Source organism: Dermochelys coriacea, chromosome 2, assembly GCF_009764565.3.
Source record: "Dermochelys coriacea isolate rDerCor1 chromosome 2, rDerCor1.pri.v4, whole genome shotgun sequence".
Taxonomy (NCBI): domain Eukaryota; kingdom Metazoa; phylum Chordata; order Testudines; family Dermochelyidae; genus Dermochelys; species Dermochelys coriacea.
In genome coordinates this window covers 6,790,514-6,806,656 of record NC_050069.1, presented here as the reverse complement: position 1 = coordinate 6,806,656, position 16,143 = coordinate 6,790,514, and the positions used below count along the sequence as shown (strand labels likewise).

Sequence of the window (16,143 nt, the reverse complement as noted above, 5' to 3'; positions counted from 1 at the left end):
CAGGATCCCTGTTCCCTCCTTTAAATATGCGGCCAAAGCACGGCAGAGTCTGAGCTGTCATACTCTGAGACCCGTATTCTGCACTCAACACACATCCATTGTCCGATTCTCCTCTGCTCTGCAACTTGCGTAGCAAAGGGTATGCAAAGAGAAGGTTTCAGAGTGGCAATCATCTTAGTCTGTATCCGCAAAAAGAACAGGTGTACTTATGGCATCTTAGAGACTAACAAATTTATTTGAGCATAAGCTTTCGTGGGCTACAGCCCACTTCATTGGATGCATGCAGTGGAAAATACAGTAAGACAATTTTATATACCCAGAGAACATGAAACAATGGGTTTACCATACACACTATAACAAGAGTGATCAGGTAAGGTGAGCTATTGCCAGCAGGAGAGAAAAGAAACCTTTTGTAGTGATAATCAAGATGGGCCATTTCCAGCAGTTGATAAGAACCTATGAAGAACAGTAGGGAGGGAAATAAACATGGGGAAATAGTTTTACTTTGTGTAATGACACATCCACTCCCAGTCTTTATTCAAGCCTAATTTAATAGTGTCCAGTTTGCAAATTAATTCCAATTCAGCAATCTCTCGTTGGAGTCTGGTTTTGAAGTTTTTTTGTTGTAATATTGAGACTTTTAGGTCTGTAATCGAGTGACCAGGGAGATTGAAGTGTTCTCCAACTGGTTTTTGAATGTTATAATTCTTGACGTCTGATTTGTAAGACAAAGAGAAGGTAATACACTACTCACTCACGGCGGTGGTGGTGTTTGACCGCACAAAGTGCAGGGCCATGGAGAAGCAGCCCACTGTAAACTAAGGTGTTATAAGAGGCAGTTCCTGACATCTGTGTCAGTGTCAGGACTGTTTTATGGGAACTGTACTGACTCACCTGCCTCCGCTCAGCATCAGTCACTGCCTGGAGTTTAGCCCGGACTAGAAACCTAAGATGCAAGTAAGCGTGCAGTGCTTCGATCCTGGTTACACTGCTCAGGGCTAAGGGGAAGTGCCCAGCTCTGGAGTGCAGTGCCCAGATCCTGGCCGGTGTTATTGTAAGAACATCATAGGTCCCCACTCAGTGGGGTGGAGGTTTGAGATGGGAGATGTTCACCCTGAAATAGAGCCAAGGGAGGAGCAAGGAAAAAGGGAGAGATGCGGAACAGAATTCTCCATCTAGGCTGCAATGATCCACTCGGTGCAAACAAAGCTCGACCCCAGAGCAACCAGTGCCCATCTTCCCTTGCCTCCCGCACACCAGGGCAAAGCGGTGCCAGTGAACAGAGAAACCTTACTGGCTCCTCTTTGCCACTAGATCTGCATGCTTGCAAAGCGGCCAACAGGCTGCCGTGACTTTCCATCATTCCTGGGGCAGGCCTCCTGCCTGCGCCTGAACCAAGCTGGAATCTCCCCAGGAAAGCTGATGTGATTGCCCCTCTCCTTCCCTTTGCTACTAATCCCTGACTCCTTTTAGGCCACTAGCCACTGTCACTCCTCACACCCAGGGACAGAATGTTGGCTGCGGTGCGGCCCAGCGGGGGCTGGCTGCCGGCCATCGCTGGAGTTGGCTGCCCGGACTACTGCAGGAGGATCCGTCATCTCTAGCAGGAGCAGCAGCCTGAATTACCCAGTGCCCTCTAAGGCTACGTCTACACTACACACCGCTGGTGGTGGCATGTAGGGCAAGTGCAGCTACGCGCTGCAGTGAAAAGGCTGCTGCAGCCACACTGCAGCATGCACTACTTGTCAGTGAAAGGCTCTGGCAGGGCAGAGACTCCAGCAGCGGTGAGTGGCCCAAGTCTTTCCCCGCTTGCCAGAGTCCTTCTTCACAGCTGGAGTCTTTTTCTGCAGTAGGGAAAGGCTCCAGCAGCGAGGAGACAGCTGGACACTACGTGGCTAAAACAGCAGTGTAGACCAGGAGGACTGGCTTGGGCGTGCAGAGAGCCATGTGGGGTATGCCCTTGCATACTCCCCCATGCCCTTGAGGCAGGTCTTTACTCGCCGAAGCCTATGCTGCTGTTGGTCCCCAAGCTAGGGGGGCTGTGCGGGTATGTACTTCACATGCCACTGAAAGAAGCGGGCAGTGTAAACGTACATATGCTGCGGCATGAGGCAGCTGATTCCTGTCTTCCCTTCTGGGTGCTTGGGGTGGAGGCAGCAATGTGCCTAAATCCCCAACTCCCAGATGGAGCCGGCTGGCCCAGTGCACTCGTCACAGCGAAACACCTCCACTGGGGTGTATTGCAATGCTGCAATCCAGAGTGCAGAGGGGAGAGACACCTCCTGGAACTGACCCTCAGCAATGCAGTCAAAGGGCCCAGTCCGTGTTCCTCTTGGTGCGAACAGGAGTTTGGCCAGTGACTTCAGGGGGAGCAGGGTCAGACGCAAAAGAAGCAGTGGACCGTGAAAGCTGAGCTCCTCCGCTGTACTCCGAGGGAGTAGCTGTACTCAGAAGCAAGCCATCTCTGCCTGTGCGAAGCACACAATGAGCTCACGCACACACACGGAGGCTCTCAGCCTTCATCCAATTGGAAACTCTTAGCAGGACCAACCCTGGCGTGCTGTGTCATTAACACCACGGCTTAGGAGATCCGTACCCCGCCAGCCCCAGAAATAGCACCCGGTCAGCCATTTATAATGCTGCCATCCTCCTGCCACTCCTTGGTTGAGCTCCTGCTAAGTTAGAGGAGATCAAACTCTTCAGCACGATGCAGAGCGCTCCCTGAGCCCAACTTGGGTGGTAACTGCACCCACCGCGCCTGCGTGAGGTGCGCACCATGGCCAAAGCTCCTGGGGAGAGGGCTGTGGGAGGGGGAAACCGTCAATCCCCCCTTTCCTACCAAGAAGGATGCTTTTAAAAAAAAACATAGTAGCTCTACAAAGCCACTGCCCGGTTGGCTTGTCTTGATTGTGTGTGTGTGGGTGTGTGTGTTCAGCCATCACCACTGCTCTGATCCTGCCTCTGTGGTGATATATACTGCAGCTGTGTTAGTGAGTCACTCAGGAAAACACACAGAGATCATTTGGAAAGATCCCATTCCCCGCAAACAACTGCTCTGGCTGGTTTACAAGAGGGAGAACGGAACAGCAGGACTCATGTCCGCCCTACATGCTGCACCTGAACCCATGCTCCAGGCTTTGTTTAACCCCTTGGTGGCTGTTGAATGCTGTAGCACATCCAGCAGAGCATGCCTGGCTCAGTGGAGAGTGGCTGTGGCTGAAGTGTTCAGAGCCTGCTCTGAAGCCGCTGCAGAACACACCGGGGTCTCAAGAGGCAGGCCAGAGCCTGGCAAAGGAAATACCCATTCGGAGCTCCCTGTAATTGAGAGGACTGTACTTTTGGGCAGCATAGGACTAGCAGAGGTCTGAGAAACAGCCACTGAATGAAGGCAGGGGAATGCAATCCATGGTTGGATCTGGAAGAGGTGGGGAAACTGGTGCATGTCCCTGTAGGGCCTGGGATTTTAGCACCTTGTTAATTGCCCTCTTGGGAAGCATGTCTTGCCTTTAAGAGTGATCTGTATCCTGGTAAAACCCTCCCAGGGATTTATGCCTCCCTTTGACTCTGACAGAGCAGGAATTTCTATTATCCAACTTCAATTTTTTTGTAGTGCTGCAGTGCACCATTAAACAGCTGCTGTCAGTCCACTGGGATTGCCAGGGCATGAGGTGGCAAAGCAGATGCAGTCAGTGAGAAGGGCAGAGCCATTCCAGCAGGTGCTGCAGTCTCCACTGAGCTGCTCGGAGCTGGGCTGATGTAATTAGTGATTAATTAGGCCTTGCATTTAATAATCATTATTACAAATGGCAAATACCTTGCATTTATACGACACCTTTCATCACCTTTCTCAAAGCATTGAAATGGCTAAGTATTATCGTCTCCATTGTACAAGTAGGGAAACCGAGAAGCAGAGGAGATAAGAGGCTGACCTAAGGTCACAGATGTCAGTGGCAGAGCTGGGAACAGAACCTAGGTCTGCTAACTTCCTGTTCTGTGCACTAAACCATTGATAAATTGGTGCCTTTCACTCCAAATGATATTAAAGTACATTACAAACTCTCTCTTTATGGGCTTTTTTCGCCCACTGCTGAAATGCTGTCACTTCTGGAGTGGAACAGGACGGTGTGCACACCAGCACTACACCAGCTAGAGTCAGGACACGAAGCGTACAATGTACTAGAATGTGGTCTGAATCCTCGAGCTAATTCTCCCCATTCTTGTACAAATGCACAAGTCCCTTTATGAGCACAGTTGGTGAGACCCTTGCTTTTACCTTTCATCCAGTTGATACAATCAGAGTTGGGCTTGAGACGTTCAGACCTGAGGTTTTGATTTAGCTCAGTTTAAAGGGAAGAGCCATTCTCAGTGTTTAGATCTGAATCTGAACTTCTCCGAACAGCATGGGGGATTGGATCCTTGGGTTTTGGTTTATGCCCATTATAGAGATATGTGACTCAAATGCAAGATTTGGACCTGGTGACTAGATGGGTGGTTTTGGTTCAGACCCATCTCTAGATACCATAGCAGAGGCATTTGGAAATCTTGGAAATACGTGTTTTGAATCTTCAGTGAGCATCTCTGGTCTTGCCAGCCTGATGTTTCGTCTTGAGCCAGTGCCATCTGGAAGGAATGGAAAAGGGACAGCACCTTTAGCCACGCTCCCTGAAGTGCCATCCATTGGTTTAAATTGTTCACATTCTGACAGCCCATCACAGCTTTAATCTGATGCCATGAAATTTCCTGTCCATGCATTTCCTTTGTTGGTTTTTTTCTAAATGCCAATTTAGAATGAATAACAGTGGAAGAGTATAAGAGCTGACATGATGAACCGTAAGAGACTTGACAATGTCCCTCTAAGCTTCTTTCAACCCCCTGCGATTTTGTGATCCTAACAGTAAATGCAGTAGCATCAGGGAGCCTGGCTTTCTCCCGGAGATATGTGATTAAGGCAGGTTTCAGAGTAGCAGCCGTGTTAGTCTGTATTCGCAAAAAAGAAAAGGAGTACTTGTGGCACCTTAGAGACTAACAAATTTATTTGAGCATAAGCTTTCGTGAGCTACAGCTCACTTCATTGGATGCAACCAATGGTTAAGGCAGACGCAGTTTAGCTGAGTATAGACTTTGGTGCTCACCTCTTCATTCTGCAGCAGCTTTTCCTCTGATCTTGCCTGCAAGGGAAGGAAAAAAAGTAACATCCAGCGAAGACAAGATTAGCGCAGCTTAGTGCTGACTTCTATTTGTAAATGTCTTACAGGACAACATTCTTGCATCTGAGTGCTATGGGAATGAGCTGCAAAGTTTGCATCATCCTGTTGGCACTTTGAATTGATGCATGACCCCTCCGCATCCTCATATTGTGAACCAACGTAAGAAACATATTCCTGTGACAATGCAAGGCCCGAGATAATTTTGGAGGGGCTCTTTTAGCTGGCAGGACAGAGCCAGGAGATCATCTTGAGATCCCAGAGATCAAGGGGAATTTGTCCTGAATAAAAACGTCAGAGTTTGTCCTTATGTTTCTGAGGCCCATTGACTGGCCGTCTTCTTGGTCGCATCTTTCCCAGTGCCAAAATACCGTCGTCTTTGCTCTGCTTTTGGAGTGCTTTGCAACGTCCATGTTAAAGGGCAGGAAATCCTTCCAATTTGCCTTTTAACAACATTTGACAGAAGCCACTCCAGTTACCTGGAAACCCATATGCCATCCTTTCAATGGACCGCATAGGTGTTGTACGTGCAATAAACCCTCTGTGTTCCTAGCCACCATTTACCATGTTCTGTTGAATGCATGTGTGACAGCCACCCTCTTGGCCAATGCACTGGGGATTGAACTGGGGACCTCTAGAGCTAGAAGCAGGAGCTGCTACAGTGTGAGCTAAAGAACCAAACTCGGTAGCTGTGGGCTGCAACAACTGGTAGCTTCCGTGGATCAACACTGAGGGAGGACCAGTTACACTCTCATCAGTGGGTTCACATGCATGCAGATGCATAGAGAAGTACAATTGCCAGGCTTCAAGGACACTTTTCCAAGTGTCCCAGAGAGAACCCCCCAGGTTTCTTAGCGTCCCAATGCTCCTCTTGGTGCTGAGAGAGAGCCCGACATTGAGCAACATCCTGCTTCATGCCATGTAGCGTCACGTACCAGGCCTCCATGCCTGTGCAGTTCACAAATTACCAAGAAGCCATAATGTAGGTGGGGAGCACTCCACATTAACCTCTGTGGCAGAGCTCAGATTCCCATCTCCGCCCCTTCTGTTATAAACATGTCAGCTGTGGGATGCTGGTGTGAGACCCACTGCATTCTGGCCAACAAGTTGTGTCTTCAAAAATGACTTACAGGTTGAATCCACTTCTGTACAATGGGCCAGCACAAGGTCGCAGCACCACTTCAGGTCTGCTTTGGCTCTTGGGGAATTCAGAAAAGGATCGGACACATAACAAATCATGAAGTGGCCTCGGGAAATGCTTGAAACAGCTGCTCTCAGCCTGATTGCTACTCATGAATGGTTGACAGCGTCTAACTCCAAAGGATATTTTTCACTTCTTGTCCTAAATAGTTGCATGGCATTGCTGTGCGCTGCTAAAATGCTGGCTTGTTCTACCCCAGATATGGCTGCATTTCAGTGGTATTGAAGAGATTCCCTCTGTACGTTATCTGTAAAGCACTTTGGGATCCTTCAGTGAAAAGTGTTCTGGAAATGTTAGCTATTTGCCTTAATTTAATGGACTTCATAGAGTTCCAAGATCCTGATACAGAAGAGGCTGAGAATCGCTGCACTAGGCTAACGACCTTCTCCGGAGTTTCCTGCCTGGAATCACTGCAGAAGCCAGCCTCAGTGTCTCCTCATCTCTGCCATCAGCCACCACATCTGACAGCTTTGCAGGAAAGTGCTTCAATTAGGCACTGTTATCCAGTGGTCCAGGCAGTCAGAAAAGATGAAGGACAATGCCTGGTGATGTATGAATTTCTCTTCAGAAAGCCTGACATTCTAAGGGAGGAGAGGGGCTGCCAGGGATGTGAAGGGAACAAAAGCCCTTGTCAGTCTGAATCCTCCCAGCTAATTGCAGCGCAGGACTGAATACTGTCAGTTCCATCACTCAAAGGCATTCTGCCTTGTCTGCCGCTCAGGCCGGCAGGTTAGCAGATCGCTGCGTTCCTCCATCTCCTAGCTGCTCTGTTCAATCACCGTTTTCCCCGTTGTTTAAAGATGGCACTGGGAAGCAGGTCCCAAAGGTAGGGCTTTACTGAGTTCTAGGCACAGCATTGAGCAGAGCGTAGGGTATAGGCGACATCGTCCAAAGTATAGCTCTGGGAGGCACGAGGACTCAGGCGTCCTTGGGTCACAGTCCTTCCCCTGCCCCCTCTCTTGCACGCGAGAAGGAAGTCAGTTACTGCAGCCCTTGATGGAGAGCCACTTTCTGCCCCTTTGAACCTTAGCATTGTTATTAGAGCTGGTTGAAAATTTTCCGACAGACCAGTCATCCCTCTTGGAAAATGCCGATTTGATGGAATAGAAACATTTTGTGGGAATGCATTGATTTCAGCAAAATTTCATTTAAAAAAAACCATCGGAGTGAAGCATTTTGATGCGGTTGAAGTGCTCCAGAAGTTTTGATCTTTCATTGCAAATTTTATTTTATGTCATATTGTAAATTATAATGTCAAATAAAAACAAGTCGAAATTGAAACAAAACATTTTGGTGGACCTGAAATGAAATTTTTCTGAAAATTTCCTTTCCTGGGAAATTCCAAATGTCAATGTTTCATTCCCATTCAGAATAAAAAGACATTTTGAAATCATGAAACTTTAATTCTGGTACCTGCACCAATCCAGGTGTTGTTTATTACTTCTAGTATTGGAACATCTAAGATCCCTAATCAAGCATCTGGGCCTCACTGTGCTGGTCTCTGTACAGACCAATAATGGGGATATTGCCAAGACTCCCCCACCTGCTCTGCCTCTCTCCTCCAACTTGTTCATAGCAGGAATATCCAGAGATCAAGGGGCTGCAAGATCTAATTCTGGCAAGGAAGTGAGGTGAAGGCAGTTTCCTCCTTTTTGCTCTCCTGCCTGGCTGAGTAGAACAATGGCAAAATCTGGCCCATAAGGTTTTGTAAATATTGAAATGGGTTTTGCAGAATGTGGTACGAATCGGCATGGATTTTCTTTTACTTCAATGCAAGCATTTTTCAACAAACACCTTTTTGCGGACAAATCCACAGAGCTTAGATTACTTTGTGCTAGTCCCTGAGAAGCCAGAAATGAAACTGACTATATATAAACATATGATACTGACTAGGGCTGGGTGCCATTTTCTGGCTGAAACTATTTTTCTGTGAAAAATGCAGATTCAACAACACTGAAATGTTTAGCAATTCCTGTCAGCTTTGCTGAATTGTTTGCATTGGGAAGAACAAAGAATCTGAAAACGTCAGAATGTTTCATTTTGACATTTTTTAAATGGGTCATTTAATTTTTTCAATTCAAAATGACTTTTTGTTTCAAAATTTCTTTTTAAAAATTAAAGAACTTCAGACTTCACATTCTGGGTCAAACAAAACATTTGATCTGTCCCAAACACATTTTTTAGACATATTGATTTGCCAAAAATTTCATTTTCAGGTCAACTTGAAATGAATTTTTTCAGATTTTTCAGAATTGCCAATGAACCAAAAAAGCCAGTTATTTGTCCAGCACTAGTACTGTGCAGTCTGTGGTGTTATACCATTCATGATAAGTGTAATGCACAAATCAAACAAACACCCTCAAGAGAGAACTTCTGTGTACGGTATTATTGGGACATGCTGTGATTTTCTCAGGTCTAAGCCGCCTTTGCAGCGATGCTGGCCATTGGGGTGACAGTGCCGCTTGGGTAACTTCTTTTCTCTCTCCTTGTTTTCCAGCTGCTGGCTGTCATTAGAAGGAGGCCTTCTCTACGCCTTCGTGGGACCAGCAGCTGCAGTTGTTTTGGTATTCGCTCTCACTTGAGAGTTTTCTTTTTTCCCTCCTGCCTTCCTCACTCCCCCCCCCCCCCGCATTCCTTTTTATCTCCCTTTCAGGAGAAACAACCCTGTAGGAAAAAGCAAAAACATGAGAGGCCAGAAATGTGCTGATTTCACTAGCACCTAAGCATGCCACTTGCACCAACTGACCAATTTGGCTCTGAAATGTAACATATCAACTCTGAGCCTCCTTTTAGAACCAAGCTGGTTAAAGCTGCCAAGTTGTGGCCCGAACTGGATGGGATCACAGGGCAGTGGTGGGAAATCCTGCCAACCTCTTTTAAAAATTGCCATTCCCCATTGAGATCGAACCAAGCTAAGCCAGTACAGCCAGTGTGTATGTGACAGGTTTCAGAGTAGCAGCCATGTTAGTCTGTATTCGCAAAAAGAAAAGGAGGACTTGTGGCACCTTTGAGACTAACAAATTTATTTGAGCATAAGCTTTCGTGAGCTACAGCTCACTTCATCGGATGCATCTGATTAAGTGAGCTGTAGCTCACGAAAGCTTATGCTTAAATAAATTTGTTAGTCTCTAAGGTGCCACAAGTACGCCTTTTCTTTTAGTGTGTATGTGATCACTCTTCCAGACTGGAAGTGCATGCAGGAGATTTTCTTTTTCAGAGGCTAAATGAAGCTCTTGAAATCAGCGGTCAGACAGTGCTGAACAGGTCCTGTGCAGGTCAGTAGGCAAGCCCCCTTTGGTTTCAGCTCACAGTATGATCCAGAATGCATGGATGGGGGAGATCCACTACTACATTAAACTAAATTAAACCATGCTCATAAAGAGAATCTGTGGTTACTTTCCAGTTACTTTGCCTGCTTTCAGGCAAAGGGGCTGCAAAGGCACTCTGGGTGCTGGAGAATCTCTGGGAGATGGGGGTTTTAGCAATGTTTGATGTTACTTTCCAAATCAAGCTTTCGCTTTTTTCACTGTATGGGCATACGTGACAATCCCACATAGACAGGAGTAAATATGACAAAGCTGTGGCCTGCTAGGACATCACTGTGCGTCGTGCCCTGGCCCTATGCAATTTCGTAATGATGGAGAAGATAGAACTCAGGGTATTCTGCTCTAGAACAGGCTTCTAACAGCTAGGCAAAAGGAAATTTGACTCTCTTTTAGTTGCTAGCAGTATAAGGCCTATGGCACGCAGTCGAGCAGTTCAGATTACATTCAGTAGAGGGCAGTGGTACACCGATATACACACTAACCAGCACATTATACCTCATTGGTTGCAGGATCAGTTGGGCTTTACTTAATAATGTTGCAGTTGGGGTCATTTTTATTGTAAAGCAAATTATTCTTATAGTCAATCCTAATTAATAATAGTATGATACAGTGTCAGTGCAGTGACTTTGCGGATTTGGACACATGCCAAGGACAAATGAAGGGCACCTGGTGAAGATAGCATGGCAGGAGTGGGTGGCAGGAAAGAAGCCCCAAGGAAAGCTGAGGACATGATGGATGATTCCATCAAAGAAGATGGCAAGCAGGTGGACCTTAATACTTCCATGGGGAGATGAAGATGGCAGATGCTTGCACAGTGACCTGATGCCAGTTGATGGGATACAGAGAAGAAGAAGAAGAAGAAGTGCTTTCAGATTAGCCAATCACTTGCCCTTGTACCATATTTTTAATATGGTTTGGTGGCCAAGATAAGTTTAAACCATACTTGATACACATCCCTGGTGGGTAGGAAGTGACTTTTGGGAATATCCAGAGAAACTGGAGTCATTTTCACTCCTCCAGCCAATTTGCTTTTGCTGTGTTGATGAACAAGACACTAGGGAGGAAGGGAACTAAATCCTCCAGTTTTTCTTAGAACGGGATTTTCTTTGACTTGAAAACAGAAGCATGGTACTTTTTCCCAGTACATCTTTTATTATTCTCCCTTTCCAACCACCTACAGTCCTGTCCTTATTGGCCTCCAGAAAGGGAGTGTCTTCTTGAGCTCAGTGTATTCAATGCATTCTCTCTGCTGGGCGGCAGGAATTTTAAAAAGCCAGGCCTGTAAATTTTAAAAAGCCAGGCCTGGACAGCCTCCTCACTGTCCAGATGATGTAGAAAAACCCCTGTTTGGTTTACCTCAGCACTGCCAACCCAAAGCATTCAGAAATCATGAGAGTCTCTTGTAGAAACAAGAAGTCGGGTTCTTTTTATTTGCCTTGGAGTTTGAGCCTTTAGGGTTCACAGTTTTAGTCTCTTTCCCTGCAGTCATGACAGCTAGAAATTTACTTTTTTGCAAGTCAAAGCTGCTGTTCTCATGTGATCACATGACTCCATGAGATGAGGCTTTAAGAACAGCACTAAATATTGCAAGGCTCCTGAGAGCTTACCAATACAGGTATCACCATTACTCCAGGCTTCTCTCTGGCTGTGTAAATCTTCCATTAGTTCATATTCCCTTTCTCCTTGTTTATTCTTCTCCAGCCCCCCAAGGCGGTTTCTCTTTTTGGGTATGTCTACAGAGAGAGAAATAACCCAAGTCATTTGAATTCTGCTCATGAGGCTCAGGCAGTATGGCTAAAAAGTGCTGAGTAGGCGGCCGGGCTCGGGCTGGATCCTCACAGGGTCCCAGATCTCGGGTTTCAACCCAAGCCTGAACTTCTACACAGTGATTGTTCAGCCCCGAGCCCAAGTCCCATGAGCTTCAGTCAGCTGTCCTGGGCCAGCCGTGGGTTTTGTACCCCCATGTGGATGTACCGATGATCACTACTGGTGTTAAAGTAGCACCAAGAAGCCCCTAACAGGAACCCATTGTACTGTAGATTCATAGATTCATAGATACTAAGGTCAGAAGGGACCATTCTGATCATCTAGTCCGACCTCCTGCACAGCGCAGGCCACAGAATCTCACCCACCCACTCCTATGAAAAACCTCACCTATGCCTAAGCTATTGAAGTCCTTAAATCATTGTTTAAAGACTTCAAGGAGCAGAGAAGCCTCCCTCAAGTCAACCATGCCGCATGCTACAGAGGAAGGCGAAAAACCTCCAGGGCCTCTCCAATCTGCCCTGGAGGAAAATTCCTTCCCGACCCCAAAATGGCAATCAGCTAAACCCTGAGCATATGGGCAAGATTCACCAGCCAGATACTACAGAAAATTATTTCCTGGGTAACTCAGATCCCATCCATCTAATATCCCATCTCAGGGGATTAGTCCTATTTACCCTGAATATTTAAAGATCAATTACTTACCAAAATCCCATTATCCCATCATACCATCTCCTCCATAAACTTAGCAAGTAGAATCTTAAAACCAGATAGATCTTTTGCCCCCACTGCTTTCCTTGGAAGGCTATTCCAAAACTTCACTCCTCTGATGATTAAAAACCTTCGTCTGATTTCAAGTCTAAACTTCCTGGTGGCCAGTTTATACCCATTTGTTCTTGTGTCCACATTGGTGCTGAGCTTAAATAATTCCTCTCCCTCTCCTGTATTTATCCCTCTGATATATTTATAGAGAGCAATCGTATCTCCCCTCAACCTTCTTTTAGTTAGGCTAAACAAGCCAAGCTCCTTAAGTCTCCTTTCATAAGACAAGTTTTCCATTCCTCGGATCATCCTAGTAGCCCTTCTCTGTACCTGCTCCAGTTTGAATTCATCCTTTTTAAACATGGGAGACCAGAACTGCACACAGTATTCTAGGTGAGGTCTCACCAGTGCCTTGTATAATGGTACGAAAACCTCCTTATCCCTACTGGAAATATCTCTCCTGATGCATCCCAAAACCGCATTAGCTTTTTTCACAGCCATATCACATTGGCAGCTCATAGTCATCCTATGATCAACCAATACTCCAAGGTCCTTCTCCTCTTCTGTTACTTCTAATTGATGCGTCCCCAACTTATAACTAAAATTCTTGTTATTAATCCCTAAATGCATAACCTTACACTTCTCACTATTAAATTTCATCCTATTACTATTACTCCAGTTTACAAGGTCATCCAGATCCTCCTGTATAATATCCCGATCCTTCTCTGAATTGGCAATACCTCCCAGCTTTGTATCATCTGCAAACTTTATGAGCACACTCCCACTTTTTGTGCCAAGGTCAGTAATAAAAAGATTAAATAAGATTGGTCCCAAAACCGATCCCTGAGGAACTCCACTGGTAACCTCCCTCCAACCTGACAGTTCGCCTTTCAGTAGGACCCGTTGCAGTCTCGCCTTTAACCAATTCCTTATCCACCTTTTGATGTTCATATTGATCCCCATCTTTTTCAATTTAACTAATAATTCCCCATGTGGCACGGTATCAAATGCCTTACTGAAATCTAGGTAAATTAGATCCACTGCATTTCCTTTATCTAAAAAATCTGTTACTTTTTCAAAAAAGGAGATTAGGTTGGTTTGGCACGATCTACCTTTTGTAAAACCATGTTGTATTTTGTCCCATTTACCATTGACTTCAATGTCCTTAACTAATTTCTCCTTCAAAATTTTTTCCAGGACCTTGCATACTACAGATGTCAAACTAACTGGCCTGTAGTTACCCGGATCACTTTTTTTTTCCTTTCTTAAAAATAGGAACTATATTAGCAATTCTCCAATCATTCGGTACTACTCCTGAGTTTACAGATTCATTAAAAATTCTTGCTAATGGGCTTGCAATTTCAGTGCCAATTCCTTTAATGTTCTTGGATGAAGATTATCTGGGCCCCCCGATTTAGTCCCATTAAGCTGTTTGAGTTTCACTTCTACCTCAGATATGGTAATATCTACCTCCATATCCTCATTCCCATTTGTTATGCTACCATTATTCCTAAGATCCTCTTTAGCCTTATTAAAGACTGAGGCAAAGTATTTGTTTAGATATTGGGCCATGCCTAGATTATCTTTAACCTCCACTCCATCCTCAGTGTTTAGCGGCCCCACTTCTTCTTTCTTAGTTTTCTTCTTATTTATATGGCTATAGAACCTTTTACTATTGGTTTTAAATTTCCTTTGCAAGGTCCAACTCTACTCGACTTTTAGCCCGTTTCACTTTATCCCTACATGTTCTGACCTCAATTAGGTAGCTTTCCTTGCTGATCCCTCCCATCTTCCACTCCCTGTATGCTTTCTGCTTCTTCTTAATTACCTCTCTAAGATGTTTGCTCATCCAGCTTGGTCTACAACTCCTTCCTATGAATTTTTTCCCCTTTCTTGGGATACAGGCTTCCGATAGCTTCTGCAGCTTTGATTTAAAGTAATCCCAGGCCTCTTCTACCTTTAGATCCATAAGTTCTTCAGTCCAATCCACTTCCCTAACTAATTTCCTTAATTTTTGAAAGTCAGCCCTTTTGAAAACAAAAACCCTAGTTGCAGATTTATTTTTGTTAATCCTTCCGTTCAGTTTGAACTGAACTAGTTCATGATCACTTGAGCCAAGACTGTCCCCTACAACCATTTCTTCTATGAGGTCCTCGCTACTCACCAAAATTAAATCTAAAATGGCATCCCCTCTAGTTGGTTCAGCAACTACTTGATGAAGGAATCCATGAGCTATCGCATCTAGGAAAATCTGAGCCCTATTATTATTACTAGCACTGGTCCTCCAGTCTATATCTGGGAAGTTAAAGTCTCCCATGGTCACGCAGTTTCCATTAGTATTTACTTTATTAAAGACATTAAAAAGGGCTCTATCCATAGCCAAATTAGATCCCGGAGGTCTATAGCACACCCCAAGCACTATCGTAGGAGAGGCTTTACTAGTTATCTTCCCCAATGTAAGTTTTGCCCATACGGACTCTGTCTTATCCATTCCATCGCTTCTTATTTCTTTACATTCTACCTCATCATTGATATACAATGTTGCTACTCCACCCCCTTTACCTTTGTTTCTGTCTTTCCTAAACAGCACATACCCTTCAATACCTGTAGTCCAGTCATGACTACTATTCCACCATGTTTCTGTTATCCCTATAATATCTGGTTTCACTTCCTGCACCAGTAGCTCTAGTTCCTCCATTTTGTTACCTAGGCTCCTCGCATTGGTGTATAAACATTTTAATTTTTGCTGTTTGGCCTCGCTCACATATTGTACCCTATTAGGCACAGTCATTCTACAGCCAGTATAACCTATTAGACTGGTAGCCACACTGCCCTCGCTCCTTATATACGTTCTCCTACCCACGGCTGTATCCTTTCTTACTTCGTCTTCTTCCCTCTCAATGCTAAAATCTGGCATGGAGATTTCCTGGACATCTCCCAACCATCTCCCCCTAATTCCTAGTTTAAAGCTCTCTTTATCAGTTGTGCCAGCCTTGATCCTAGAAGTCTATTTCCTTCCCTACTCAGATGAAGTCCATCCCGAGAGAACTGTCCTCTATCCGTGAATGCCTCCCAGTGGCCATACATCCCAAAGCCCTCCTTATAGCACCACTGCCTAAGCCATCTGTTGACAGTCATAATCTTGTCACACCTTTGTTGCCCTTCTCTAGGAACAGGAAGGATCCCGCTAAAGATCACCTGAGCCTCAATTTCCTTAAGCGTCTTCCCCAGCCTAGCATAGTCTCCCTTAATACTTTCCAGGTAGAATCTAGCCGTATCATTTGTTCCCACATGAAGGATAATTAGGGGATTCTTTCCCGTTCCCTTTAGGATCCTTTTCAACCTCAGGTCTACATCCCGTATCTTAACACCCGGAAGACAGCACACCCTTCTATTCTCTGGATCAGCTCTGGTTACAGGCCTGTCTATTCTTCTCAATAAAGAGTCCCCGATCACATAGACCTGCCTTTTCCTGGTGACGGTGCTATTCTCCAGTCTCTCCCCTGTTCCCTCTGGCTGCAAGTTCTTTCCATTCCTATTTTCCCTTATAATCCTCTTCAACCCATCCTGTATCCTCCTGGGGTTCATATTTGGTGTAGTCTCCCTTGACTCTTCCGCTTTTCCTATAGGACTAGCCTCTCTTCTCTTCTTCCTTACCCTTCCACCTTCAACAAGTACCTGCTGAGTCCCTTCTTCATTTTCCAACTCTGCAAACCTATTCCTAAGCTCTATTTCTCCTTCACTAGCCCGTCTTTTCCTCTGCCTGGTTCTTTTAGTCACATGCTTCCACTGACCACTTTCCTCACCCAGTCTCCCCGCAAAATTCCCCAGCCCTGCTTCCATCCGTAAGTCTGAGCTTTTCCCTTCAGATACCTCATATCTTTGC

The 16,143-nt window shown here is 45.4% G+C and overlaps 1 protein-coding gene across 6 annotated transcripts in view; it reads left to right on the top strand.

Moving 5' to 3' along the window:
• Positions 1-16,143, top strand: part of ADGRB1 (adhesion G protein-coupled receptor B1) — a 176,124-nt gene that overhangs the window by 110,520 nt on the left and 49,461 nt on the right. For all 6 annotated transcript variants that reach the window (XM_043507255.1, XM_043507254.1, XM_043507253.1 and 3 more), the window contains one exon: positions 8,903-8,969. In XM_043507255.1, the coding sequence (XP_043363190.1) occupies positions 8,903-8,969 (67 nt within the window). The remainder of the gene's footprint in view (positions 1-8,902; positions 8,970-16,143) is intronic.